This window comes from Artibeus jamaicensis, unplaced genomic scaffold (assembly GCF_021234435.1).
Source record: "Artibeus jamaicensis isolate MK-2021 breed Jamaican fruit bat unplaced genomic scaffold, CSHL_Jam_final scaffold_833, whole genome shotgun sequence".
In the NCBI taxonomy this organism is placed as follows: Eukaryota; Metazoa; Chordata; class Mammalia; order Chiroptera; family Phyllostomidae; genus Artibeus; species Artibeus jamaicensis.
The window spans coordinates 22,533,917-22,560,596 of NW_026522056.1; the positions used below are offsets into that span (position 1 = coordinate 22,533,917).

The 26,680-nt window shown below is 49.4% G+C and overlaps 1 protein-coding gene and 1 long non-coding RNA gene across 3 annotated transcripts in view; one reads left to right on the forward strand and one right to left on the reverse strand.

Moving 5' to 3' along the window:
* Positions 1 to 26,680, forward strand: part of ENPP6 (ectonucleotide pyrophosphatase/phosphodiesterase 6) — a 73,059-nt gene that overhangs the window by 32,578 nt on the left and 13,801 nt on the right. Inside the window, exons 3-6 of the mRNA XM_037128876.2 lie at positions 10,654 to 10,765; positions 15,825 to 15,966; positions 16,671 to 16,850; positions 19,509 to 19,646. Coding sequence (XP_036984771.2) covers positions 10,654 to 10,765; positions 15,825 to 15,966; positions 16,671 to 16,850; positions 19,509 to 19,646 — 572 coding nt within the window. The remainder of the gene's footprint in view (positions 1 to 10,653; positions 10,766 to 15,824; positions 15,967 to 16,670; positions 16,851 to 19,508; positions 19,647 to 26,680) is intronic.
* LOC128626635 (uncharacterized) overlaps positions 19,203 to 26,680 on the reverse strand; it is a 32,405-nt gene continuing 24,927 nt past the window's right edge. For both annotated transcript variants that reach the window (XR_008390627.1, XR_008390626.1), the window contains exon 3: positions 19,203 to 19,341. This is a non-coding gene — a long non-coding RNA (uncharacterized LOC128626635). The remainder of the gene's footprint in view (positions 19,342 to 26,680) is intronic.

Here is a 26,680-nt window from a genome sequence, read left to right on the forward strand (position 1 = left end):
TGTTAACTCCCTACCACCAAGCGGTCTGGGGGGCTGGGGGACGACCCTCGCAGGGCCCCCAAGAGCGTGCTGGGTGTGGTTCCGGACTTGTCTGCTGGCCTCTGTCCTATGCAGGTGTTCCGGCGAATAAGACACCTTCTATGTGGTGGGGGGGAGGGGGGAGACACATATGGCCCTAGCTTCCCCCACCTCTCTGTCCAGAGGTGAGCTGGGTAGGCAGGTAATGGTGGGGCTCTGACTCAGCTTCTGTCAGGTTTGGTTTATAGAACGAAGGCAGTTTCACTGGGACGAGCAAGGAGGTACATGGGCTGTCAATCAAGAACTGTGGGTTGTGCAGTGTCCTGGCCTTCCCTGCTGCGACAGGTCCCCTACGACCTTCAGGTGGGCTGTGCTTGGGCACAGGGACAATTAGAAGCCAGCAGCAATCACACAAACACGGGAGTTAACATGAGGGCCAAGTTCTTAGACTATATGTGTGTGACTTCACACATTTGGATAAAACCTGGAGTTTTGTTTTCCAGGCAGATAGTTGGCATTGCAAATGCAAGGGATCCAGATTTCCAGCACACTTCCCAATCGCATCACCAATTTAGCATCCGAGTTTAAGATGCATGTAGTTTTAGCCCCAGCTAGTGTGGCTCAGTGGATTGCTGTGAAGCAAAGGGTCACTAGTTCGATTCCCAGTCAAGGCACAAGCCTGGGTCCCTGGTGGGGGGGCATGGGAGAGGCAGCCACACACTGACGTTTCTGTCCCTCTCTCTTTCCTTCCCTTCCCCTCTCTCTAAAAATAAATAAATAAAATCTTTAAAATGAAAAAAGATGTACATAATTTTAGAACCAGGAAAGGCCTTAGACTGCAGTTTGCTGGTTCCTGGCCTCCGTCATCCAGAGCCCTTTAGTGATCATGACCATGGAGTCCCTCTCCAGAAAAACACACCCATGCACATACTACACTCCCACTTCTGGGCTCTCGAAACACAAGAGCCTACAATGACCAGGATTCTCACCCAATGGCAATGCAGACATCTGCTGTAGTATCTAATTCACTCCATCTTTAAATGTGCTGTAAACATGTGTTAAAAACTCGCCTAAATATCCAGTGAATAACCTGGATAAAACCCGCCTCGCTGATGTTGTCTGTCAGTGTCAAGAGGGAAAAAAGTTCCCATTTCCAGTTGAGGTTGTCCCCAAGAAGTGATGTTCAAAAGCGTACTGCAGGATTTCTAGGCGTGGGCCTTCCTGCTGTGGAGAAACTGAGGGGGCGTGGCCTCTGGGGCGTGGCCTCTGGGCCGCTGCAGCTGGGAGCCACTCCCCCAGCGGGGGGCGTGGTGGGGGTCGTTTTCACATCTGTCCAGCCCACGCAGTCTCCTTTTGTAGGATGGTGTCTTGGCCAAAAGGGCTCACAGAGTCTCCTCAGCATCCATTATGGTAACTAGAAAGCCTTCCAGACAAATCCAGGGATGAAGTTTCATTCTTCGCAAATCTGTTTCTTCATAAAACATCTTAAAAGGGTGTGACTCCAGGCCCAGGAATAAGCTCTCCGGAGACAGCTGTGAGCAAAACCAGAGACAGGCCCTTCGCACCCCTGAGAATTTACCATCCAATCAAGGAGATGGATGGTGATCTCCCATTAGCCCAGATAAACCTGAAAGTGCACTCGTTAATCGTAGAACGGTGAAAAGCAGGCTGCTTCGTGGTATCATTTCATGAGGCATCTGGTTTCACTCCGGGGTGTGACGTAACACCTGGGAAGGTGATGGGGGGGGGGGCGAGAGTGGGCGTGTTGGGGGGACAGAGCACCCACAGGGACGGAACAGCACGTGTTAAGATCCTGGAAGGGATGGGAGAAGCATGGAAGTTTCAAGAAACGGAGACGGGAGGGTGCAGGCGCTGTGGCAAGGCGGAGAGGAGCCGAGGCCAGGCCAGGCTCTGCGGTTCGAGCTGAGGAATTTATTCTTCTCCTGAGATGAACAGGAAGTCATTGGAAGGTTTCCGGGAGGAAGGTGGCGGTGTCATTCAGGCATTTGGGCAAGATTGCTCTGGCTGCCACGTGGAGAGTGGAACGTGTGCAGCTGCCCCGGGTGGACAAGGGGTGACCGACCACTCGGGCAGTCACTGCAGGAACCTAGGGAAGAGGTGGGAACAGCTGGGACCAGGGTAACCACAGTGATGAGACATGGACGGATTGCCAAGACCTTGGGGACGGACTGGATTGGGATTCAGAGACTGAGCCACAGCCAGGGAGGACCCTATGCTCCTCCTGCGCCGGCAGCCCCTCAGAGCATGGGGAGGGGGTCCAAAGGGAGGGGCTGAGCGTCGGTACTTCCCCAAATTAAATCAACCCTCAGTAGAGAATGCTGAAGTCTTGGCTCTTGGTGGCTGAGGTCACCCTGCACCCATTTCCTGGTTGGTGCCAAACACTTCCTGGTTGGTCCGTGGGCAGGTGGGCTCATCCCCCGCTGCTGTGCCCTACCCGGCTGGGTTGGTGGGCTGTCTGATTCAGCGTGTGCTGGGACACAGAGGTGGCACCCCCCTGCCCCTGAGCCCCTGGCGGGCAGAGAGCCCTGCTGGCTCCTGTTCTCTTGCTGTGCTCCAGCACTTCACTGGGGTCCTTGGGGACCCCCTGGGAATTCAAGGCAAAGAGCCAGAACGTGGATTCTAGACCACTTCAGCCACTTCCTCGCTGGGGACAGTCCTTTCATTTCTCTGTGCTCCAGTGTCATCATTTGTCCAACAGGGGTGGCCCGCATTCCTCTCAGGACGGCTGGCATGTGAAATGAGGTGGGATATGCACAGTGTGTAACCAGAGTAGGTGCTCAATCCGCCCTCTGTACCCAGATTCCAGAGCGAGAGCTCTGAGTCCCACGGGGAGTGCCCTGACCCAGGCCCCTCTTGGCCCCAAATAAAAATTCTTGAATTCACATCAAGAATCCAAATAGAGCCCTGGCTGGTGTAGCTCAGTGGATTGAGCACGGGTCTGCAAACCAGAGGATTGCAGTTCAATTCCCAGTCAGGGCACAGGCCTGGGTTGCAGGCCAGTTCCCAGCAGGGGATGCACTAGAGGCAACCATACATTGATGTTTCTCTTCCTCTCTCCTTCCCCTCTAAACATAAATAAATAAATAAATATTTAAAAAAAAAAAAAAAGGAATCCAAATAGACACTTCAGCAAAGACCACAGAGCGAAATGCAAGCCCTATTTTAACTCCCCAAGAGAATTCTGGGAGAGGCCATCAGGGTCAGTAAGGGACCGGAGGGGCATTCCCAGAACAGGGGCAGACAGCTGGAGCTGGCCACTGGGGTGTTGGAGAAGTGGGGGAGGACAAAGCCTGGCTTCTTCAGGTCTCGGGTTGGGGGGCAGAAACACACAGCCACACACAGAGGTGGAGCTTAACCCTGGGCAGTGTGGCCACCAGACTGGCCCCTGGCGGTCGGCCCAAGGATTGCAGAGAGGTGGCTTTGCGGGGCCAACACACACAGCACCCACTCCGGGTCCCAGCGTTCCTTAGAGTTGCTCAGGGCCATCTCAGAGGTCAGGAACCAAGGACACCCCCCCCCCCAGACACACAGGGAAACGGCAGTTCGACAGACTTGGAGACCACGGGCTGGGACTGGAGGGGCTGGGGGGGACAGGGCTCCTGGACAGGTATGAGAGCTCCAGCAACCGGCTGCAGCGCTCAGCTCTGCTGCAGAGGGATCAGCAGCTTGCTGCACCCCGAATCGACCCTGTCTGTTGTGGCCCAAGTACCAGGAAAACACCTGTTCAGAGAAGGAGGCTGTGTTGAGAATAGCATGTGTTGCAGAGAACAAGATGGCTTTCTGCGGGGGAAGCGTGATCTCACTGTAACTACGTGACCATCTGCAGGATGTGGATGATCTTGAAGCATTTGTCTCAGCCCCGATAGTGTGTCTGAGGGGCCCCAGGGACCCCAATACAGCAGTGGTCACACATTCCTCACCTGGGCAGGAGGGAGGCCCTGACCCCAGCCCCGAGACTTCCCCCATGGAAAGCCAACCAGCAGATGCAGAGATTAAACCCCCATCGGCCTCATTAAGCCTTTGCTGTGGCATCACCACCGACCTCCTACAGCAGGGACTCAGCAGGGGTTAGGCATCCATCCCTCTTCACCCTGGTTCCCATCAGTCACTTCTGATGCCCATTGAGTCATTTTCAGTTCAGTTCGGAATCTGCTCTAATGGACGAGTTGCTTCTCATTTCATTCATCTCCCGGGCTTGCTCTCTGCCCCCAAACACAAGGCCAGTCTTCGGCATCATCCTGCATCAGGCCAGCCCACCGCCCTCTGTCTCCATCAGAACATAGACACTGCCAGACACCTCTCAATCCTGGAGGCCCCGCCGACCTGGGGGATCAAAGGCCCCGCTTTCCCCAAGGACGCATTCCCACCAGCTCCTGGGCCTCAGCTGCGTTTTCCTGGAAAAGGTTCCATGTTTCTAAGTGAGTTAATTGGCTTAGCTGTTTTAATAAGCCCTCCTGAGACATGCATTCAACAGTTGTACACCTGCCTCATATCACAGAAAATGCAGCACACGGGGATTATTGTTACAAGACGTGTCAAAGTTGGCAAACAGAGCTGCACTTGGATGGCGAGACCTGAGCTCCAGGAAGCTGCAGAGATGTGCTTTTTATGGGCTCAGGTTGGTGGTCCTGGGAGAGAGTTGTGTAGAGGCAAGGGAGGTGCAGGGAAGCAGTGTGTGTGCTAATAACACACCCAAGTTGGGAGAGCCCGGCAGGGCTGGCCAGCGGGGAGACTGTGGGCCCTTCCATCTCCCACCTGTGGCTTGTGTTTTCTCTCTGGTAAAACAAAGGTGCCTGATGGAAGGCTGCTCTGGGGGCGGCCTCAGGGCAATGCTGGAGTTGTGGACGCCATAGCTTTGCATAATGATTTGGACAATGTTGTGGTCCGTGGCAGTCAAGCGTCATGGCAGAATAGGTATGTGAAAACAATTTTCTGATGACAGAAGTTAAGTCAATTCCTATTTCACAGATTCGATTCCTATTTCAGGGGTCTCAGACTGGGCTCCCAAGGATTGACAAGAACAAGATTGTTTTAAGGGAACCCACTCCAAAAGCCTCAGCTTTCATACACATTGTGAAAGTTGTCCTGAAACATGCCTTTTTCCTACTTTGCGTCAGAAGGAAATGTCCCTCAGCCATCAAGAACCCTACTGAGGTGCATTGCACAGGTGTATGAAAGCTTTTATGCACACACACACAAAAAGACCAAAAAATTTGTGTAGGTATTGAGAAAGTGAATGTATCTAGTGATAAAAACAACAATTTTTTATTTTAATTTTTAAAAAATATTTTATTTACTTATTTTTAGAGGGAATGGGAAGGAGAAAGAGTAGGAGAGAAACGTCAGTGTATGGTTGCCTCTCATGTGTCCCCTGCTGGGGACCTGGCCTGCAACCCAAGCATGTGCCCTGACTGGGAATTGAACTGGCGACCCTTTGCTTCACAGACCCATGCTCAGTCCACTGAGCTACACCAGCCAGGGCAAAAATTACAATTTTTAAAAAAAATCAAGTATTTTCCAATTTTTTTTATTATTTAAGAAAATGTTCATTGAGTTGTGGGCTAAAATATTATTTAAAAATGTATGATATGATGATAGATCACTCTGTGAATGTTGGCATTACAAGAAACACTTCAAAGAATCAAATGCCATTGGTACAACAAGCCACCTTTATTTCCATCTACTTATTTATGTGAACAACTTCCTTAATACTTCCATTTAACAAGTAAAAATAGAATGGATTCTGAACGTGTCTCACGCTAGAGATCAGTCATATTCATCCATGGATATATGAATTAATTTTTAAAAGCACACCTATGTCTTTCATTACGAGATTCATTTTTTTTAATGTCACTTTTTAGGTTTGACCATTATTTATTGAAATTTAGGGTTCCACTTGGGAGAATGCCAGGATCGGCTGTTCTGAAACCACTCTTTCCTCCAACAACAACCAGCAAGGTCGCCGGGCTGGGTGCAGGTGTGTGATGGATGAGAGGCGCACCAGGACCTAGAGAAACAGTGTGTCTGGCAATCGGCAGCGTGTCTGCCTTCCAGGCCAACACTGGTCTCAAAAGCAGCAGGTGAGGAGCCTTTGAAAGAGTGAGCGGAGAGGGTAATGACAACAATTTGAGTTCACAGACCACCAAGGAGAAGAGACCTAGTAAACACCCCGGCTGCCAGCTGGACATGAAAAGGCAGTAAACATTCTAGGAATAAGAATAGAAATAGAAAAGAGATGAAGATTTCTTGCACCTTCTCTGACTAAATCCACTCTGGATTGGGATGGTCTGTCTGCCCAGAGCCTGGGGGCACATCGTGAACAAGAGTGTACAAGAAGATAACATACAAAGTGTCAAGGATGCCTATAATTTTACATATAGGGTATGCAGCATTCAGTTGCAAGCAATAACCAGAATATAGGAAAACAAGAGCCGACTGAAAGATCAAGAGAAAAAACAGACAATAGACCAAGAGATGGTCCTGATGTCAGACATGGACTCTAGGAGCGCCATGATGAAGGAACTGAATGACAGAGTGGGTGCATGCCCGTAGTAAACTAGAATTTTTTTTTTAAGATTTTATTTATTTTTAGACAGAGGGGATGGGAGGGAGAAAGAGAGGGAGAGAAATGTCAGTGAGTAGTTGCCTCTCACGCACCCCCTACTGGGGATCTGGAGTGCAACCCACCCATGTGCCCTGACTGGTAATCGAACTGCTGTCCCTTTGGTTCGTAGTCCGGCACTCACTCCACTGAGTCGCACTCATTCCACACCTGGAATTGTTTTCTTAGAAAGTGAATTCTAGACCTGAAGACAGCTACCCAGTTTAAATGTGAAGAGGCAAAAGAGATGAAGAAGGTAGAAAAGAATATAAGAGACATGCAGGACCTAGTGAAAAGGCCATAGAAGACCTACCCACAGAGAGAGTGAGACACAGGTAATATCTGAGAGATCATGGCCAAGGGCTCCCCAAGCAGATAAGAGATATCAAACCGTAGATTCCAGAAGCACTGTGAAACCTGGGCGAGAACATCACAAATGTAAGGACTGCTGGAAACCACAGATAATGAGGAAATCTTAAAAGCAGTCAGAGGAAATTGTTCAAAGGGGCAGTAATAAGACTGACAGTGGACTTTACAAAAGAAACATTGGAATCTAAAAAGACAATGGAATGATATCCTCCAAGTGCTATGATAAACCACAGATCAACACAAAATTCTATATCCAGCAAAAATATCTTTCAAAAATAAAAGCAAAATAATGGACTTTTCTAGAAACGAAGAAGCCTGAATTTATTGCCAGCAGGCGTAAAGGACATATTTGTGATTTTGTCTTACTTTTTTTAACAAAAATGTTTAAAAAGTATCAATAAAAACTAAATTTAAAAAAAGCAAACAGAAAAAAGCTTATAAAACAAAGATATAAAGAAAGAAAATATTTTTTGCAGCCGTACAATGTGTTTGCATTTTAAGTGTTATTATAAATGAGTCAAAAAGCTTAAAAATTAGAAGTTTATAAATTAAAAATGTTATCATGAACTAAGGCTAATTAGTAAAGAAAGAAGATATTTCGTGAATTTGGTGCAGCGTGAATGGACGGTGCTCATAAAGTCTACAGGTGTGTACAGTCATACCCTAGTCCCTCACCCTCACTCCCTGGCTCAGCCAGAGCAACTTCCAGTCCCACGAGCTCCGTTCATGTGAGTGCCCTGTACAGGTGCACCGTTGTTTATCTTTTGTACCGTGTTTGTACCTGCCATTGTGTTACAGCTGCTTGCAGTTGTCAGTAGAACAGCCCGCTACGTAGTCTTCACCGTCCCGTCCGAAAATCCCATGAGTACCAGCGCCCATCTTCTCCATCACTTCATGTTCTGTAGGAATCTACCTGGCTACGTAGCCATAGCCACTGGTTTGTGTTTATTGGTCCAGGGTAAAATGTTTCTCCAGCCCTTTCTTTTTAACCAGTCAGTGCATTTATATATATATATATATATATATATATATATATATATATATATAATATATATACATATATATATATATACATATATATATATTTTTTTTAATTTCTCTACATGGTAGCATATATTTGAGTTTTAAATTTTTATCCAGTCTGACCATCTCTCACTTTTAAATAAAGTGTTTAATCCATTTGCATTTGATATAATTATTGATATGGTTAGAATCAAGCCTACTATTTGTGTATTGTTTTTTAATTTGTTTTAATTTCTTTTTAAATTTCTTTGTAGCTCAATGTTTGTCTTCTTCTACATGAAGTACTTTTAGAATCTTATTGTATATTCCCCACTGATTTCAGATTTTTTTTCTAATGGCTGCTCTAGACATAACAACACGCATCCTTCACTTACTAAAGTGAACTTGAAATCTTATATGACCTCACAAATAATGTTAGAATTTTTGAATTTTAGAATGCCACATGTTTGTATATATTCTTTATAATCTTATTGTCATCTTTTTTATTTAGTTTTACATATGTTGTTGACCCCATAATATATTGCTATTAATTTTGTTTTAAATAGCCAACAATATTTTAAGGAAACTTTCTTTTATGTTTTACCCTTTCTGGCCAACATTGGTGTCATCTGTGGATTTGGTTTTGTTGACTATTTTTCTCTTAATTATGAGGTACATCTCAGTGTATCTCAGCCTTGCTCGTGACTTTTTATTATATGCTGAACAGTGTGTGAAAAGCTCCAAGAGAGAGTGTAGCCAATGATATGTTCCCCCTTATGGTTTGATAATATACAAACACACAAAAAGTGTGTAGTTTCTTGTATCTGAAACCCATGGTCAAAATTCTATTACTTGCAAACTCGCATGTCAGAGGTGGTAGCTGGCCACACTGTGCACGCTGTTAATCATTTGAAGGACAGGTGGGGTCTTAAACAAGACCCCATTTGGTTTGCATTTGGGTTGCTGACACTGAGTGTGAAGTGGATACAAAGCATGGGCCCACTCACACACGGCTGAATAAGTATCTCTGAGAGAGCAATAAACATCCACAAATAACTTTCAACCGGTAAAACACAGGTATCTCAAGTGCTATAACTGGGCAAGATCCTGCCGGCATTTCTCCCAGCAATGAATATTTTCCAGGAACTCATGGGCAGGATTTACTCTGGGGACCTCTAAACTGTTCATCCTACTCAACTAAGAAGTCTTGGAAGGGCAGCTGCCTGCCTTCTAGGTCTCTCTTAATTGTCTTAGACAGCCTTGCGCTCCCCGAACCCAACAGACCGGGCCGAGAGTGTTGGGGTCTCCCTGGAGCTCTCAGGGCTTGCTGTGGTACGCTGGATTAAGGAGTTCTTCTCGGAGGCTGCCCCACCTTCTAATAAATCAGCTGTGGCCAACTGTAGACCAGATGTTACCAGCTGTAACCAGATGCACCCAGGAGTCGGCTTAATGGGTTTCCTGACAGAGACACTCCCTTCTCCCCACATTCCCGGCTTGTCCCACGTTGACTCACTTCCACCTTGGAAATCATTTTCCCTGCGCCACAAAAAGCTCACCATCTGGTCTCCTCATAGCCCTCGTCTGGAACTGTGCTATGCTGACAGCTCTCTACACACACCTTATTGTTTCTAACTTTGAACTTTTGCTTCTGCTGCTCTCTTTGCTTGGGATGTTCTTTTCTTTCCTGCCTCCACGGCCACCTTCTGCCCCGATGCATTGACTAGATGCCATCTGTAAGACTGAGCCCAATGTGGGCATTCAAGGAAGGCTTCCAGGAGGAAGTGCACCTGATCCAAGGCCCCACACCACCCAGTAAGTGTGTGCCTCACTTAGACAGGACTCCTCTGGGATGCTCCAGGTTGGAGACTCTGGCTGATAGATTTCTGTCTCCACCATGTCTGAACATAGGGACTAGTTCATAGTAGGTGCCCAGTAAATGTGCCCAACTCACTCACGCTGAAACTGGCTCATCCTTCTCCTGCCTTATATGCTGAGAAGGTTGGGTGTCTCTTCCTCAGGGCAACTGCTTCTACTTTCCAGGGGCCTGGGGCAGAGAATATGGGGCTGTAGCGACTCCTAACAGTTGAATGCCTTTTATTCTTTTACTCCATTTGGGGAGGGTCAAGGTCATGGCTCAGAGCCCTTGCTTGCACTTGACTTTTAGGCTAGTTCATCTAGGGCCATCCCTCTAGGTCCAGTTAGACTAGGGAAATACATATTTTATTATTCCTGGAATAACAGGATACCACCTAATACTGAATTCTAGAATAGGCAAAGGTACCTTAGGAGAAGTAGTAGTCATGAACAAATCTATAGAAAAAATGTTTTAATGGAGACATTTCTGGGTATCAACTAATTTTTCGTTTCAAGTTTGGGAGCTGGGAAAGACAATTGTTGACTCCTTTCTGCTAGTCCCTGGCAGGGGACACACCAGGGTTGCGTAGCAATGACCCTCCAGGACCTCTGCTCCAGTTAAACAAGATCACGGGCAACTCCACCACTTTTCAGCACAGAGTCCCACCATCTCATGAAAATGAGCAAAATGTTGCTTTGAGTAATGGTGCTGACTTCCCGAAAGAGGCTCGCAGCCCTTCCCTCAGTTCCTAAGGAAAGTAACCGTGGGCCGTTTTTTTCCTTCCTAGGCTGTGAGGTTGAGATTCTTGGCTTCAGACCCACGTACTGCCTAGAATACAAAAACGTCCCGACGGATATCAATTTCGCCAACGCAATCAGCGACGCCCTCGACTCCTTCAAGTAAGTGTCCAGATCCCCAGCTGCACCACTGTTTGCCCTTGTTTCCAGGACCCAACACGAATGCCAACAGGAATTAGGAAGGCTTGGTGTAGGTGGAGTAATGCCTCAGAGAGGCGGTGACTCAGTGAGTGCTCGTATCTCAGAAGGCATTAACGCATGTCTGGCAAAACCGGAGGCTCTGCGGCGAAACCGGTGTAGAAAACGGCTTCCTCTAACGCTCTTCTTGGAAATGTACAAAGCACTTAGCATATTAGAATGTAGCACACAGTTGGAAAAATGCAGAAATTAGTAACGCTGTCCTGAAGGGCACAGGAGAGTTTGTCAGGGCAGGTGACCGACGAGCAGGTCAGGACACAGCCGCACGCCAGTCTCAGAGGTCACTGGAAGTGGACGTCAGTGGGTCACCAGGTGGGGGTCTACACAAAAAATGAGCGACCAAGAGGCTGAGCGTGTTGGGGTCTTATGTTCCCACGGCCGGACATGGGGTCACCTGGGCCACTAAGTGGGTCTCCTGGGTGGGGTCTCCTCTGGGGCACTTGGAGGTTTGGGGTCTGAGCGACAGGTTGGCGAGAAAATAAGTTAAAAACTGAGAAGGAACAAACTAAAATTTTAGGGTACTGGGGGAGTGGGCAGAGGAACGGAGCAGGGTCTGGGGGAGTAGCTCTGGGGTGAGTGTGCTCCACCGCGGGGTTTGTAACTCAGGCTCTGTGACGCCGCCTCCCGCCCGCTCTGCTCTCGTTCTCTCGCCCCGAGTGCAGAACTGCAACCAGGGCGGCGTGGCAGGCAGAGCAGATGAGCAGAGCTGGGGCTCGGGACTCCGGGGCCATGTCTATGTGAGGCTCTTTCCCACACGTGCCAAGACTAGCCATCCCTGTTGTCTACTGCCCTGCCAAATATGAGAATTTGGAACATCATCGTCCCACAAACACCGCCGAATCATGCAACACCGTTTGGCTGGCGGTGCCATCTTTCTTGCACCCATCTTGCCATGACAGCCAGGCAGGAGTACAGGGAGGGTCCTTCTTTGCCATTCTCCTCTTCTGGGCTGCACTGTGCCTGCAGCCTGTGCAGGGTGGAGGCGGAATGGTGGCTTTGACGGTCTGCTCAGCCCCACAAGAGGGGACACCCAGACAGCACTCCTGCCCATATGGCCCTCGGCTGTCAAAGAAGGAAGCAGTTTGAGACCCATGTTGCTTAACTGTCCTCCTGGAAGTTCTGTCTGCAGGATGTTCATGCTTCAGAAAACAGAGGAAGGTGAGGGAGGCAGGAGCCCAATAAGCCTGAGTAGCTGGTGCGGGGGCCTTGGGGGGACAGGCGGGGCAGCATCCAGAGTGAGCGGTGGCAGACATGACCCTGTGGGCCTGCAGGGGCCCAGCTGCGCTTCCAGGCCCCCCAGCCGGGCTGGGCAGACAGACTGACCCAGCCTCTCCAGAGGTTGGTCAAGTAACCATCGGGCCACAGGAATGGTGGACCGAGCTGCTGTCTTTTGTCAGGCTCCAGATGGCAGCAACAGCTCCAATGTCCTGGCCTTCATCCCTCCTCCCTGTGGCTCCGAGGAAGAGGAGTGAGAACACAGGCTCAGCAAAGCCATCTAGAGGCCCGTGTGCGTGGGAAGGACAATGCAGGCTGTCTCGTCCCCTTTGCTCCCTTCTGCTGTGTCAGGTCCTTTGCAGACCCCGGCTTGTCAGCCCCTCAGGATAGCCTTGAGGGGGTTTGTCAGGGGGGACAGCGAGGTCAGAGATACTTGGAGGCCTCCAGGTTAGAGAGAAGAGAAGCGAGTATTTAAGCCCAGGCTCCTCTACTTCTGATGCTGAAGTGTAACATTCACCATTCAAACTCTGTCACGTGTTCACTATGTGAGTATGGGCAAAAGATGCAGCCGTTCAAATGAATTTGTGTCCGAGGGGATCGGGAAATGCCCAGGCTGGTTAAAGGGAGATCATAAGAAACATTGACAAAGGAAGAGGGCGATAGAGAATCAGGGGATGTAATTATGGTTAGATGCAGAAATGCATAAGAACTCCGAGGACGATCCTGGGGACGGCTGAAGCTATCGGATGAAAGTCATGTCATCCTGCTGGCCTTCTACAGGGTAGCAGCTAACTTTACGGGGCTTGAACTGGTAGTTACGTCTGCTGACCCGTGGACAAGCTTATTAGATGCTCCCCTTGTACCACACCGGAATGGCAGGCAGTTATATTTTTTGGCCTTGTTTGTAAGTTTTGGGTTCTTTTTGTTAACAGTCAGCAACTGCAACCATTTCCCTAAATTGCCTCCATTTCTTCCTCCCTGACTCTCTCTTTCCAATCCACTTCAGTCGGGAAAATGGATGAACAGTGACAGTATGAACTTTTTACATTGAAAAGAGGTCTGGACAGAATCCTGAGGCGACAGGAGACCTGTGTGTCCCTGAAACCCCAGGACTAGGGGCCCCCTGCCGCTCTCAGGTACCTGGGCTGATGGCCACATGTCCTTCTGGCATGGTTCCTGGACCTTCACGCTATAAATAGCCAATCCCAGATCTGCAGACATTTCCACCCATCGCTCCTCACCCAGTCACTCCGTGACAAATGAGCTGACCCGTGATGGAGCCCAGACCCAGGTGGAAGACAGCTGGCGACCAAGAGCTTGTCAGCTCCACTCCAAACAGGCGAGAGCCCCCAGCCCCTGCAGACGCAGGTCCCTAGTGAATCCGAGAGACCCAACCTTGAAGCCTTTTGTGGGACGCACGTGCAGGAACCCCTATCCTGGAGCATCCCACACCCAGTGCTGCCGGCATCTGGACCTGACAGCTTCCTGACACGAAGCCATCAGGTACACATCTGTGAGAATTTCTGGCTTTCCGATCACATAGAGCTTTGAGAATAGGGAAAGTAGCCTGAAAGAAACCAGCCCAGTGGCTGCTGTAGTGGCCCGAGGTGTCTAAGACGAAATGACTTAGAAGCATTTCATTGAACTTCACTGCAGCAGGGACCTTGTGTGAGAAAGGCTCTCTGCATACAAGCCCCGCACCGACACGTAGGCACCACCATGTGAATCACTCACCTGGGATGCTGTGCGTGCAAGTGCACAAAGCATCTGCGTGCTGAGGCTTCTCTGAGAAAAGCACTGTTCTGGAAGGTTCTGTGTGTTCAGACGTAGTGGTGGAGGAGGTGCCATGACCCATCGGTGCAATGAACCCAGGCCTCAAAAAAATTTAGGGGAATGTGTGAAAATGCCAATACATAGGAAGGACGTTCACCCGCCACCTACACATTTGCGGTGACTTTTAAAGCGACTTTTGTTCAAAAGCAAGGAGGAGTTCCCAGCAGAGAAAGTCAGGGTTTATTAGTTGGGGAAATGGCACCAAGCCCAAGTCATAGGTAAGCCAGGGTTCTAAGTCTGGCTCCCCAATGGCTTCCAGGGGATGGGTTATACAGAAGAAAAATCATTAACCACAGCAGCTAAAGGAACTGGGGTGGTGGCCTCTGCTGGCTGCTTGGGGCCAGGGTAGGCGGCATGATCATTGTTTCAGGTCCTGAGGTCAGGCCTGGCCTTGCTCTGTCCGGTTTCACGAGGGCGTGGTCTGCAGGGTCAGTTCTGCTCTCACGGGCCTGGGGCTGAAACGCACCCAGAGCCAAGACGTTCTCTTCAGCTTGACCGAAACTCTATTCTGTGGTCAAGAGACCTGAGGCTTTGCTCATAAGACAGTTTCATACCGACCAGAATCCGATGTCCTAGGAGCCTAATGATTAAGGAAGGGAGTGGACAAGCTGGAAAGGAGAAAGGGTCGTGTCGAAGGAATGGAGTTTCTGCTCGGTGACAATACCAAACGTTCTCTGGGGACAGTGTAGTGGATGACGCAGATGGGGACATTCTCGAGCCCAGGCTGGAGAAGTTCTGACCTTGGAGGTGACAGGTCCGTGTCTCCAGTTGGCTGTGCCTCTGGGGTCTGGGAGGCCTTGAAGAACTTGGGTCTATTTCCTCGTCTGCAGAACATGCACATGCTCTTCGATAGTGACACCTTTCATGGTAGTGGCAGGATTCAGAGGCTTGTCCCACCCGCAGACAGGAGCCTGCCTGTGGAGAAGGGAAAATGACCCAGTTTCACTGTGTTGCCTTCACTGTGTCCCATGTCAGCTTTCTTGGACTGGTGGGATTCCTATAAGAGAGCGAGAAGCACTTGCACAGGATCATTCGGGTTAAGCAGGGTGCGCTGTGGGCTGTCGAGATCTTTCAGAAGGCTGGCGTCTGTCCCGCCTGCTTTGGGCCTGGGCTGCACCTCGGCCTGGCTGAGCAGTGCTGGCAATTGATGATGTCTGTGAAAGCCCTCAACACAGTGCTGGCCCAGAGGAACTACCGTTTACTGAGCACTTACTGTTGTTATACGTTCCACTGACAGTTATAAATGCGTCCGCTGTGTGCCCAGTCCTAGGTGAGAGCTAAGAGAATGAAGCATTGCCCCCAGAGGAAAAGACTTGAACAATTTAGAGAGTGAGAAGGACAGTGATGGCCAGGATGAAAAATCGCAGCCAGAGACAAACCTAAAGCACTATGGGAGCACCCGCAAGGGCCACCCAGCTGAGCCTGGGCCTCACAGCCAGCTTCCTGGAAGAGGCAACATCTCCCCAAGGGGGTGGGCAGGATGTGCGACTCAGGCCGCGTACACCACACTGCGTGAACAGCTGCTTTGGGCCCCCTGTGGATTGCTGGACCCAGGGTGCAGCAGGTTCTGAGCACACACATTCTCCCATTCCTCGTGTTCTGAGTGTGGAAGGGCCACCCAGGAGAGACCACGCCACCATATGTATGTGCGTGTGTTTAAAGTGTAGCGTTTTATTTATTGTCTTCCATTGGCTATTCTTCTATATTAGTTTTAGGTGCCCAGCACAGTAGTTAGACGATTATGTACTTTACACAGTAATTCCCCTGATATTCCTAGTACCCACCTGGCCCGTATCACCTGGTTCATTTTAAGGGGTCAGCTTTGCATGGCCCTCACAGGGGACAGGCCGCTGGGTGAGAGTTGAAAAGGCTGGCCGGGCCTCTCTCAGCTGGACAGCCCCTTCTCTTCCCCCAGGAGCGGCCGGGCTGACCTGGCAGCCATATACCACGAGAGCATCGATGTGGAAGGTCACCACTATGGGCCCTCGTCCCCTCAGAGGAAAGACGCCCTGAAGGCTGTGGACACCATCTTCAAGCACATGACCCAGTGGATCCAGGTGACCGAAAACAAGGACCACCAGGCTAACCTGCCTTCTTGTCACTCTCCTCTGTCTCCTTGACTGTCGTCCCCCTCCTGGGGGACCTTCTCTCCTTCCCTTCGCACACACCTTTCAGGTACCAAGAGACCCGTTTCACAGACGGGCCAGTGGGCGGGAAATGACTCAGACCTGCGTCATCAGCCAGCTCGGCTGGCGAGATGGCCCACTTCCGCACCACACCTAGTAGGTCTGGAAGCCAGCTTGGCATGGGCAAGGAGCCAGGCCTGGGCCCCTTCTCTCATTCTGCCACATCCTGGCTGAATAACTCTTAAGCAAAGTACTGTTTTTAAAAACTTTCCTGGGCTTTATTTTCACACCTGTGGAATGGGTGAGTGACAGCTCTCACATCACCACTCCCATTGGGCAGAAGAGCCAAAGATGACAACGTGCGGGCACCTCGGGAGGTAGAAGGCCCGTATGTGTGGTCTGCAGCGCTACTGGGATGGGGCCGGGGCTGCCCCACGCCCCTCCGCAAAGTGGTTCTGCTGAGATTTCGAGCTGTGTCCTGGGGGAAAAAGTAGATGATTAAATTCAGAATCGGGAAGTGTTTTTTTCCCTACAACACGTAGTTTAAAACGCCTCTTTACCAGACTTCTTTCCAGGAGCACGCCCCTCTCTCTCTGCCTGTGGGCTCTGTCATGACCACCTCTGTCCACCCACAGGAGCGGGAACTGCAGGACAAGCTCAACGTCATCATCTTCTCGGATCACGGAATGACCGACATTTTCTGGATGGACAAAGTGATTGAGCTGGATCAGTACGTCAGCCTGGCAGACCTGCAGCAAGTGAAGGACCGCGGGCCTGTCGTGAGCCTGTGGCCGGCGCCTGGCAGACACTCTGAGGCAAGAGGCCCGAGACGGGGAGGGGCGGGCGGACTCTGGGCTTGGTCTTTGTCCCGTAGCAGCTGGGTGACCTCCGGCAAGGTTTCGTCCTCCCTACCTGTGCGTTCTCTTCCCCGAGATGGGCGTGCTGGTATCGACCGCCCTGAATTTTAGTGGCAACAAAACGAGATCAAGGATGGACAGCGCTTAGCATGTTGAGTGTTTAGCCCTGAATATTATTGGCCCCAAGGCAGCACTTCTCAGGCCAGATCAGATGCACCCACAGAACGCCCTTTCTCTGGAAGACGGCCACCTGCCTGCACTGTGTCCATCAGGGACCCGGAGATAAGGAGGTGATGAATGAGCCGGCAGAGGCTGCGTGTGCTGTGGCTGGTGCCTTATCTCGGGACCCACACTGCTGGGACTCAGGTCCAGCTCTGTCCCCACCGGGCGGCTCCCTACCCGTCCCCTCTGCCACTTCTCTGCCCCTGTCCCCGTAGCTTCCTTCCTGGGCTGCAGTGAGGCCTGCACACAGAAGCATGCAGGGCCCACCGTGAGGATGATGTAGTGTCACTTATTATAATTGTCACCATCAAAGCAGGAGGTTCCCAGAAGGGTGTGGGACCAAGCTTGCTCCCCTCAGTCACTGCCCCCCAGGAACTCAGCACCTTGGGGTGACTAGGCCTCTACTTACCCTTCTTCCCAAACTCTAATTACACCTGGCAGAACTTGGTGAGTCACCCCGAGAAAATGAGGAATGGGGGGTACCTTTGGGGGACTGCCTCACCCCATGTGGTCCAGTTGCCTCCCAGAACAGGCTCTCAGGATTCTGCTGGCCCCAGAGAAAATTGCTCTGGACCAGGAAGGGTGTCTTCCTTGGGGGGAGACCCGGACCACCGCCTGTGGCAGTGCCAACCATGGGGGGGGGCAGGAATAGGACTTGGGTGGGCCTGGGGCCTCCACCCACCCTCACAGAGGTGAAACAGTGATGCCGATTGGTGATGGAAGGTTGCTGGTGTTGATGGAGCACCTGGGGGCACTAGGGTCTGTTCTTCCAGCCCCGCCCCTGCCCATGCGGGTCTCAGCTCTGTCTGATTGGGGGTTGAGGGACATAGTTGGCAACAATGCCAGTCCTCCCCAGCTTTGCCTCATTCCCCGGTGGACCTCCCTTTTTCCTCAGGAAGTGAAGATACGAAATGTGTTTGCATGAACTCCCTCAGTAGGAGATGGGAAGGCGACTTCATGCATTGGCAGGTCCTACAGGAAATGCTTCTTGCAGAGCAGCTCCATCCTCCTGGCCAGGAACAGCATCCCCCTCTCCAGGCTGGCGCTCAGGAAGGTGCCGTTTCCAGACGCCACAGCATCAACAGCTTACGAGCCTGGAAGTGCGTCTTCCAGCGTGGTATTTGAGCCAGGCAGTTGGTAGATTCTTCCAAGGTGGGGTGCTATGTCTGGGTGACAGTTTGTCGTGTGATGGACACAACAGTTTGAGAGAGCTGTTGTGTGGCATTGGATCTCTCCAAAAGCTTCTGGCAAAAGGCCCCCTACTGCCCTTAAGAACTATTGCTTTTCTTATGTAGGAAACTGTAACTCATGGGGCCATTGGAAACCCTCCACTAAACAGCCTGAAGAGCAATTCAGTTCAGAGTTGAGTAGATAAACTCAGATTTATATTCGGTTATAGCCACGCAGAGTCGCTGACTGAAGGCCAGCAAGTCAGTGTCAGCGGTGAGTTTGAATTTTAGCCGCAAACACTTAAGTTGTTCTTAAATACTAGGAATATGTACAGTGTTTGCTGTGTCATTGGTGGCAATGACTACTCGTGATTTTAAGACTCAGGCGTGGGTAGGACGTGCTGTAAGTCAAGTCCAAGAACAAATCTGCTTTCTTTGACCTTAGTGATGCCTGATTCATCATTTTCCCTTTCATTGTATGTTAGTATCTTGACATCACTTTTTGTAATTTGTTCCTTTATAATTTAGTAGACACCAAAAAATTATTATAATTTAGTAGACACCAAAAAATTATTATAAAGTATGTGTAAGGTATAAAGGATAATTTTACAATGACACCTTGTAGTCAATAAACAGGTAAGAAACTGGACACTGCCACTCCCTGTGTTGACTCCTGGGTGCCTTCCTCCGACCCTTCACCTCTGTGGCTGCCTCAGGGAAAACCAGGGTTCTACATGCTGAGTTATGTTTTCCCTGATTCTCTTTATAGTTTTATCATATAGGGTCTTTAGTTTTGTAGTTATTAGAACTTTATATGCTAGAAAAACCCTTGCCTGTATTCTTTGCAACTTTTTTTTGTGTGCAACTAAAATCTCCAGGATTCTCAGGTGTTCTGTGTAGCTGTATAGTATTCCACTCCTGAGACACACCACGATTCATTTGTCCCTTCCACTGTTGCTGGGCTTTGGGGCTGTTCCATTTTCCAGTCCCTCTACATACCTCCAGGTGTACATGTGGGAGGGGTTCTTCAGTCTGACCACAGAAAGCCACCTTCTTTTCTGAAACACACAAAAGTTTCTCATTTGTGCCTACTCACATGTATTCCTTGTTTTGCTGATTTCTTTCTTTAGTTTTATAAGGTCCTCCTCCTCCTCCGGGTCCGACAAAAACTCACAGATATTTAAAAGGGGAGTGAAAAACCGGCCACTCTTGCCTTTCTTTGCAGGTATACAACAAACTCAGAGCAGTGGAACACATGACTACCTACAAGAAGGAAGACATTCCCGGCAGGTTCCATTACAAGCATGGGAGATTTGTCTCTCCCTTGACCCTAGTGGCTGATGAAGGATGGTTCATAACCGAGGTAATTATAAAATATGTGACAATGTTCAGTAGACAACTGCTATCAGACAACCAAAGATACATGATTATTCAGCATTTACACTTCAAAGATCGGCTTGCCCTTCAGTGTGGTTCATTGCCCCATTTTATTCTTGAGAGAATCAAGAGGCATGGCCAGGGGCTCAGACAGAGGGCTCAGTGGGCTCGGCCCTGGAGCCACGGTTTAGCCTGCAGGGCCCCAGACTCGCCCTGTTTTAACCAGCGGACCCTAACTCAGTTACCTGGGCCACAATACGACCTATTTGGTTTAAAGGGGCACAACTGCTGTGGCCCAAAGCAGTGGCTCTAGGGCAGCGGAAAGCAAAAAGGCACTCAGCTGTGCCTTTAAGAGAAGTGTGTGGCGCACAAAACTCTGTAGATCCAGGTCGCCCATTTGCCACCTTGATGTTACAGAGGAGATTATTTTGCATTTGGGGTCATAAGTGTGGTCGCCTCGTGCCCAAAGGACATCAGTGGCCTCCTCCTCACTGGCCCGGATGCCAAGGTCATCAGACTCTTCAATCAGCTCCTGATACTGGGCCAGCGCGCAAAGGCCTGGCCCTTCAGGGGAACTGTGGTCCCGCCCTGTTTAGAGTACTGAAGAGGGCCCGGGTTACTGTGGATGCGAGTTTGAAGGTGGGCTGCGGAGAGAGCAGACTACAGGTAAAGGCGTGGCAGGTGTTGGCACAACCAGCCAAGGCCCCCAAAGTAGGAAGCCTGCGCCTAGTACTGAACCTGCCAGAGAGGTCAGGTGGTGATCAGAGATGGTGATCAGAAATAGTGACTGGGCAAATGAGGGGACATCTAGGGACCTGGGTGTGGGACAGTGGGAGTTCCTGGACATGCAATTCAGTCATTCAGGAGGACTGAGATGCTCCGGTGGGCTCTCAGTCAGAGAAGCACCCGGTCACTGAGGAAAGGGAGCGGACCTGGCCGGAGCTGACCCCAGGCTGAGCTGCGCCCTCTATAGACTTGGCCTCTTAGGCCAAGTGATTTTAAAATTTTATTGATCAATTGATTTTAGAGAGAGGAAGGGAGAGAAAGAGAAACATTGACTAGCTGCTTCCTGTATGCACCCTAACGATGAATCAAACTCTGAAATGTAGGCATGTGCCCTGACCAGGAATCAAACCGGTAGCTTATTGATTCCCAGAGCATCGCTCCAACCGAGTTTCGTGGCCAGAGCAGGCCATGTACTTTTAAAAGCCTCCAAGAGGTTCGCCTCTGCCCCTCACGTTCTCTCCTCGATGAACCAAAATGCTTCTCTTCACTTTTTCACACTGTCTGAAACTCACCTGGAACGAGAGTGCACCAGGTGCACGGCACTCTTCACCTGTGGCAGTTTTCTCAGGACTTTGCCCTGAGCACACACGCAGTCGAGTGGGTGTCTATCCAACTTCATTGTGTGAAGCCAGCTTTCCAAGTCGCACCAAAGGCCTCATTCCTGGAACTCGTTCAATTTAGGAAATTCTGCTGGAACTTCTTTTGCATTTTTAAAGCAAATAGATGAGTTCATTCACAGTTGGCTGGCACTCATTTCTTAGCATGGCGGGGCATGTATTGTTCACTTTCTCATACTGAGCTGAAATCAGCTGCCCCGAGAGGCTGCTGTTCGGTGCGGAGGGAGGTTGTAAGAAGGCAGAGGTGATTTGGGGTAATTTACAGGGGAACACACTTAGGTAGGACAGTGGCCAAGCCAGAGGTCATCGTTAAGAGACTGGACAACTAATGAGGTGCCGGGGGAGAGGCCCTCCAGGAGGACAGGGCAGGCACCAATGAAGCCACTGCAGCCATCGGGTAGGCAGACACGGTATCTTGGCTGTAGCATGATTTTCTGATGAGTGATTAACACAGTGATGGGGGACCCAGGGGTATCAGTCAAGATGTTCTTGGTTATAAGTCATAGGTCACTTAAATAAATGTGGTTTAAATAATAGAGATTTATTATCTCATATAAGTGGAAGTCTAGAGGTAGGCAGCTGCAGGGTTGGTTCATGAGCAACTCAGTGATATCAAGGCCTTGAGTCAGCTCTTCTGTAATTCTTTAGGTTTCCCCCTCAGGGCCACAAGATGGCTGCTGCAGCTCCAAGCATCACATCCCTTCCATTATCCCAAAGCAAGAAAAAAGAGGACGTGGCTTCTTCTTATATATCTGTTACTTCTTATATATCTATTACTTTGATCAGGAAGAAAAAAATATATCCTAGCATAAGAGGCAAATACAGGTTTTGTGGGACTCTGGCAATCATAAAATTTGGGGAAGGGGTCTCTCTTTAAGAACAGAAGGAATACAATTATGAGTATAAAATTTGGGGAAGGGGTCTCTCTTTAAGAACAGAAGGAATACAATTATGAGTATAAAATTAGGGGCTGGGACCTAGAAGAAACCCATACAAATGAGAAACCCTGATGCTTAAACTTTTTAAACTACACTGTGAATCCACTTCTGCCCGGAACCCACTAGCAAACTTCCGCTTAGGTCTCATCAACCAACTCACCAGCGTGGCTAGAAAGTTTCCCCTCGGGTCCACTGTGGTGCTAAGACCTAGCACCAAGTTGAAGCGCAGGCCACACCCACCAGACCACAGTGGGACAGGGGCTGGGGATGAGGCAGACTAGTCCTTAGAGCTTAGATCAGCAAACAAAGGGCATGGAAAGATGGCTCCTGGTCCCTCAGAAAGCCCAGTGACAACCCTGTCATGCCTGCCCCCGTCCCAGCTCTGATCCCATCCCACCCTTGCCACCATCCCGCGGCGACTCGAGTACCTGCTTCCCTGCGGAAACTGGCAAATTCCAGTATCTTCTGAGGGTGAAGCCGTATGGCAACTGCACACTATATTATACATCATATTACTCTTGTATACATCACACAAATACACAAACACACCTATGTGTAAATCAGAACTAGGGCTACCCATTAGTTCACTGTATGGCTTAGGAAAGGGGGAGAAGCCATGACAGCAGAAGGAAAGAATGCCTCTAATCCTCTTTCCCTTTCCACACATCCCCCACCCTCTCTCTTCCAAAATATAGTCAATAATATTGTGATAAGTTTACAAGGTGACAGATGATTACTAGAATTAGTGGAGTGATTACATGGTAAGGTATAAAAATGTCCAATCTCTATTTTATACCTGGAACTAATATAACCAATATAAGATTGTATACCAACTATACTTAAATAATGCCTAACTCATGACAATTACTTAAATACTTTTATATATCTATATATAATCATTTCAGAAAGAAGATAATTTTTTTTAGAACACTTGAAGGAGAAACTTTTTTTAGAAAGGAAAGAAATCGGAGGGAAGCTATATAGGACATAAAAAAAATAAGATCAGTGCCGAGAGGTGAGTGCTGACCGGCTGCACATGGAGGCCGCCACCGTTACCTCACAGGACTGAATCCCTAAAACCATACACTACAGAACAAATCTCCACTCATCACTCCTGGCTCCTGAGAAACTTGAGAGTGACTCCTCTCCCAAAGTTTCAGTGATGTGAACATAGTTGTTTTGCCCATTGTAGATAAGAAATCTATCAAGAAAAATTTCATCTTAAATTTTAGTCAACAGCCATGATGAAATAATAATAGCTACCTTGAATTAAGTACCTCCCAGCTCCTATTGGTAATTCTCTCAATAGCTCTGCATCACAGACGTGAGCCCAGAAAGTAACATACCACAACATGAAGTGGAACACGCATGTGGTTCTGAGCTTCCTAGCAGCCAACCCAAAGAGGAAAGGACAACCAGTGACATTAACAGAACTTGTGGTGTCTACAACATGCGGACACAAAGGTTTCTCTGGAAAATCATGGTTGTCCTTAATGTCCCGAGAGACATTTAGGTCTAAATTTAATCACTCCTTTTCATACCTTAGTTCCCTAAACTAAATGCCTCAGTCATTTTACTCCTGTGCTTGAATTTGTGGATTTTTTTTATTTTTAAGGCTCCTATGTAAAAAATATAATTTCTGATTCCACTTCGATATAACCTTGGGGTTCTATTTCTTTGTCCTCAAAAAGTCCTAGGAATGAGAGCAGCCGCTCTCTCCTTGTTACCTTACACGTGTTTCTTTTATATCTTTCTGTTCTTCATTATACTTGCTTGACCACTGAGGATTGAAAACTCCCTTCTCTCACCTGTTCCTGCTCTGTGCCAGGGCCCCTCACCTCCCACCTGGTAAAGGCACCCTGGGTTTTGAGCTGCCCCCAATGTCCCAGAGCACGGTCTTGCTAGACGGCACCAAGCCCCCTGCTGCAGCTGCGAAGCCCTCTCGAGCCTGCAAGGGTCCGCCCTGGGTCTGGCTCTGGAGAGCCCAGAAACATTCTCCCTGGTGCAGCCCTGATCCCGGAGGCAGCTGAGTCGGGACACACAGAGGCGGGGTGGGGGCCGAGAGACCGGGCTCCCTTCCCTTCCTCCCTCTGGCTGCTGTGCCACAAGTCTGCACAATTTTGTTTCTATTCCCATAGAAACGCCAACTTTTTGCCACCAGTTTAAGTTTAGCAGACTCCAAGGCAGCTGGCTGCTCTAACAGGAAGACTTAACTGAGTTAGATTTTGTTTCTTTTTTTTAATGGTCATTTAGAGCGTTGTCACTGAAAAAGATAGCGATGGGAAAACAGATTTCCTTTGTCACTTGGAACCGCACAGTCCCCGTTGTGAATGCTGACGCTGCTCCTTGCACAGAGCCCCCCCCCTCACACACACAGTTTGCTTCTGCTCTGCACCCTTTGAACACGGACTGGGTTTCCAGCGAGAGCCAGTCCTTTCTCTGCCTTCTGCTCCCCCAGCCACAGTCTCAGAACTAAAATGAAGAAACAAAAACCCAGGCTGCCTGTAGAGGTCAGGTCCCAGCCTTCCACACCTGCCAAGCAAGGAAATAGGGGTCCCCAGCTGATGCTATCACCTCCTCTGTCTCCCTCAGACCTGGGCGCTGTCTTCTGGAAAGCTCCCACTGCTTGTCCTTGCCAGGGGACAAGGGTCACACTCTTCACTGGAGCATCTGAGCCTGGAACAAGCGGGGCCCATACGCCCAGTTTTCCACAGCCCCTGGCACTCCCCCCTGTCCCACCCACCCCTGGGAGTCGCTGGGGCAGCCTGGTTGTCACCACATCTAGGGTGGTCCAAGGTCCCTCAGGAGGCGGGTCCAGAGATGCTAAATGCCCTTGGCATGTGGGATAGTCAGGAGCAACACAGCGAAGTATAGAGTGGAGACACAAGGGGGTAGTTGCCGCCAAACTCAAGCACTCTCTCCTCTGCCATAACATCCACGCTCTACCTAAAAAGTCAACTACCATGTCCAGCAAATAGTTGAAGAGTGCCCACCACACATACCCCAGCCAAGTTCTAATTCTGGCTACAGTAAGGAGCTGCTGTCCTCCTGGAGCTTGCGGCCCAGGGAAGGAGCCAGATAGGAAACAAGCACGCATACCACACACATGAAGGAGGGTGCAATCACAACACAATGGCATTATGGAAGACACCGTCTGGGAGAGAAGACTCACGTGACATGAGGGGGCAGAGGGTCTCTTGAAACCTGGAGGATGAGTGGTCATCGATCAGACAGGTGGGGGGCCAGGGTTGGGGGTGGGGGTGCTACTTTCCAGACCAAGGACTGAGATGCTTGAAAGGAGATAGGAAAGAAAGGGCTTCGAGAATGAGCGGAACTGACAGAAGGGGCCACGTGGCTGGTGATGGGGAGACAGGAGAGGGGAGGCTGTGCAGGGAGCCAATGCGTGATTGGTCCAGGCCGTGGGAAAGATGCTGCGTGCTCTGCAGGGCAATGGAAAGTTGCAGAGAGTTCTAAAGAGGAGCACTGTGACCTTCAAGACGCTGTAACTCACAATTCATGAGAAAGGCAGAGTTGAGCAACTGAGGTGGTGAGCAGTTCCTTTGAAACTCCTGTTGTCCTTATTCACCCACTAAATACAGAGACGACCAGTGTTACTCCCTACACCTTAATTAGTAATAATGCGTGCTGTAAAAATGATTTATACTTATCAGGGATCATTAGCAACTCTAGAATGAGCCCCCCACAACCACCTCCAAAAGTTTCAATGACGCGCATATTGAGTTATTTTACATTTTGTAGATATTAAATGTATAAAAAAATTTTTTCAGAATTTTGGTCAATAATAGCAGCAATAATAGCGACCTTGAATTAAGTGTCTCCTGGTTACTGTCTCTGCATCGTGGATATTGCCACCCCAATTGTACGAGCTGATTGGGCTCAACGTTTTAAATGTCTTGCCTAAGTTTACAAAGCTAGGAAGGACGAGGCAGGACTTGAACCAAACATGACCAGTAAGTACACAGTCCGTCCAGTTTTGCAAAGATCCTCCAAGTCTCCCATCAAAGGGTTTGGCCTCTCCGACTTCCTGTTTCAGAGGCACAGACTCACCCTCCTGGTTCTCGGGACGGGCTGCTTCACACTGGCAGAAACAGAAGTTCTAACATTTTCACTTACTTTTTGTTCTTGCTCGTGTAGTCCTGCAAAAACCCCTCCACTAGCTCAGCTGTTCGTTCTGCTTCCTTTCTCTCTTCTAAACCCTGGGTCCGTCATTTCCTGTTGCCAGCATGGATGATTTGCACATGCATGAACCTCATTAGTCATGTTTGTGGAAATGATTTGTCCAGTGCAAGGCCCAAGTGAAGTTTTTAAAGGGTCGGAGAGACGTAACTGGTCTCCCGACATGTTCCGTGCTCTCTGCTCCCAGGCCTGCACACAGAGGGTCTGGTAACATCAACTATCCTGATAAATAGTCAGGACAATCCCTGGAGTGTCCCCTCCTCCCTGGCTCCCTTTGAGTCCGACTCAAACACCATCTGTGCCATGAAGCATCCAACTCTTCTCTAACTTCCTCCATCTCAGGATTCTCGTAAAACCCTGAATCGCTCCCCCAGGGGCTATATTTGTCTGTCTGCTTTTAGAGTCTTCCTCCTGGGCTAGAAACTCCTTGAGGTCAGGTCTGTGGCATCTTAACCTTCCTTTTCCTCCATGGAATACTAGTT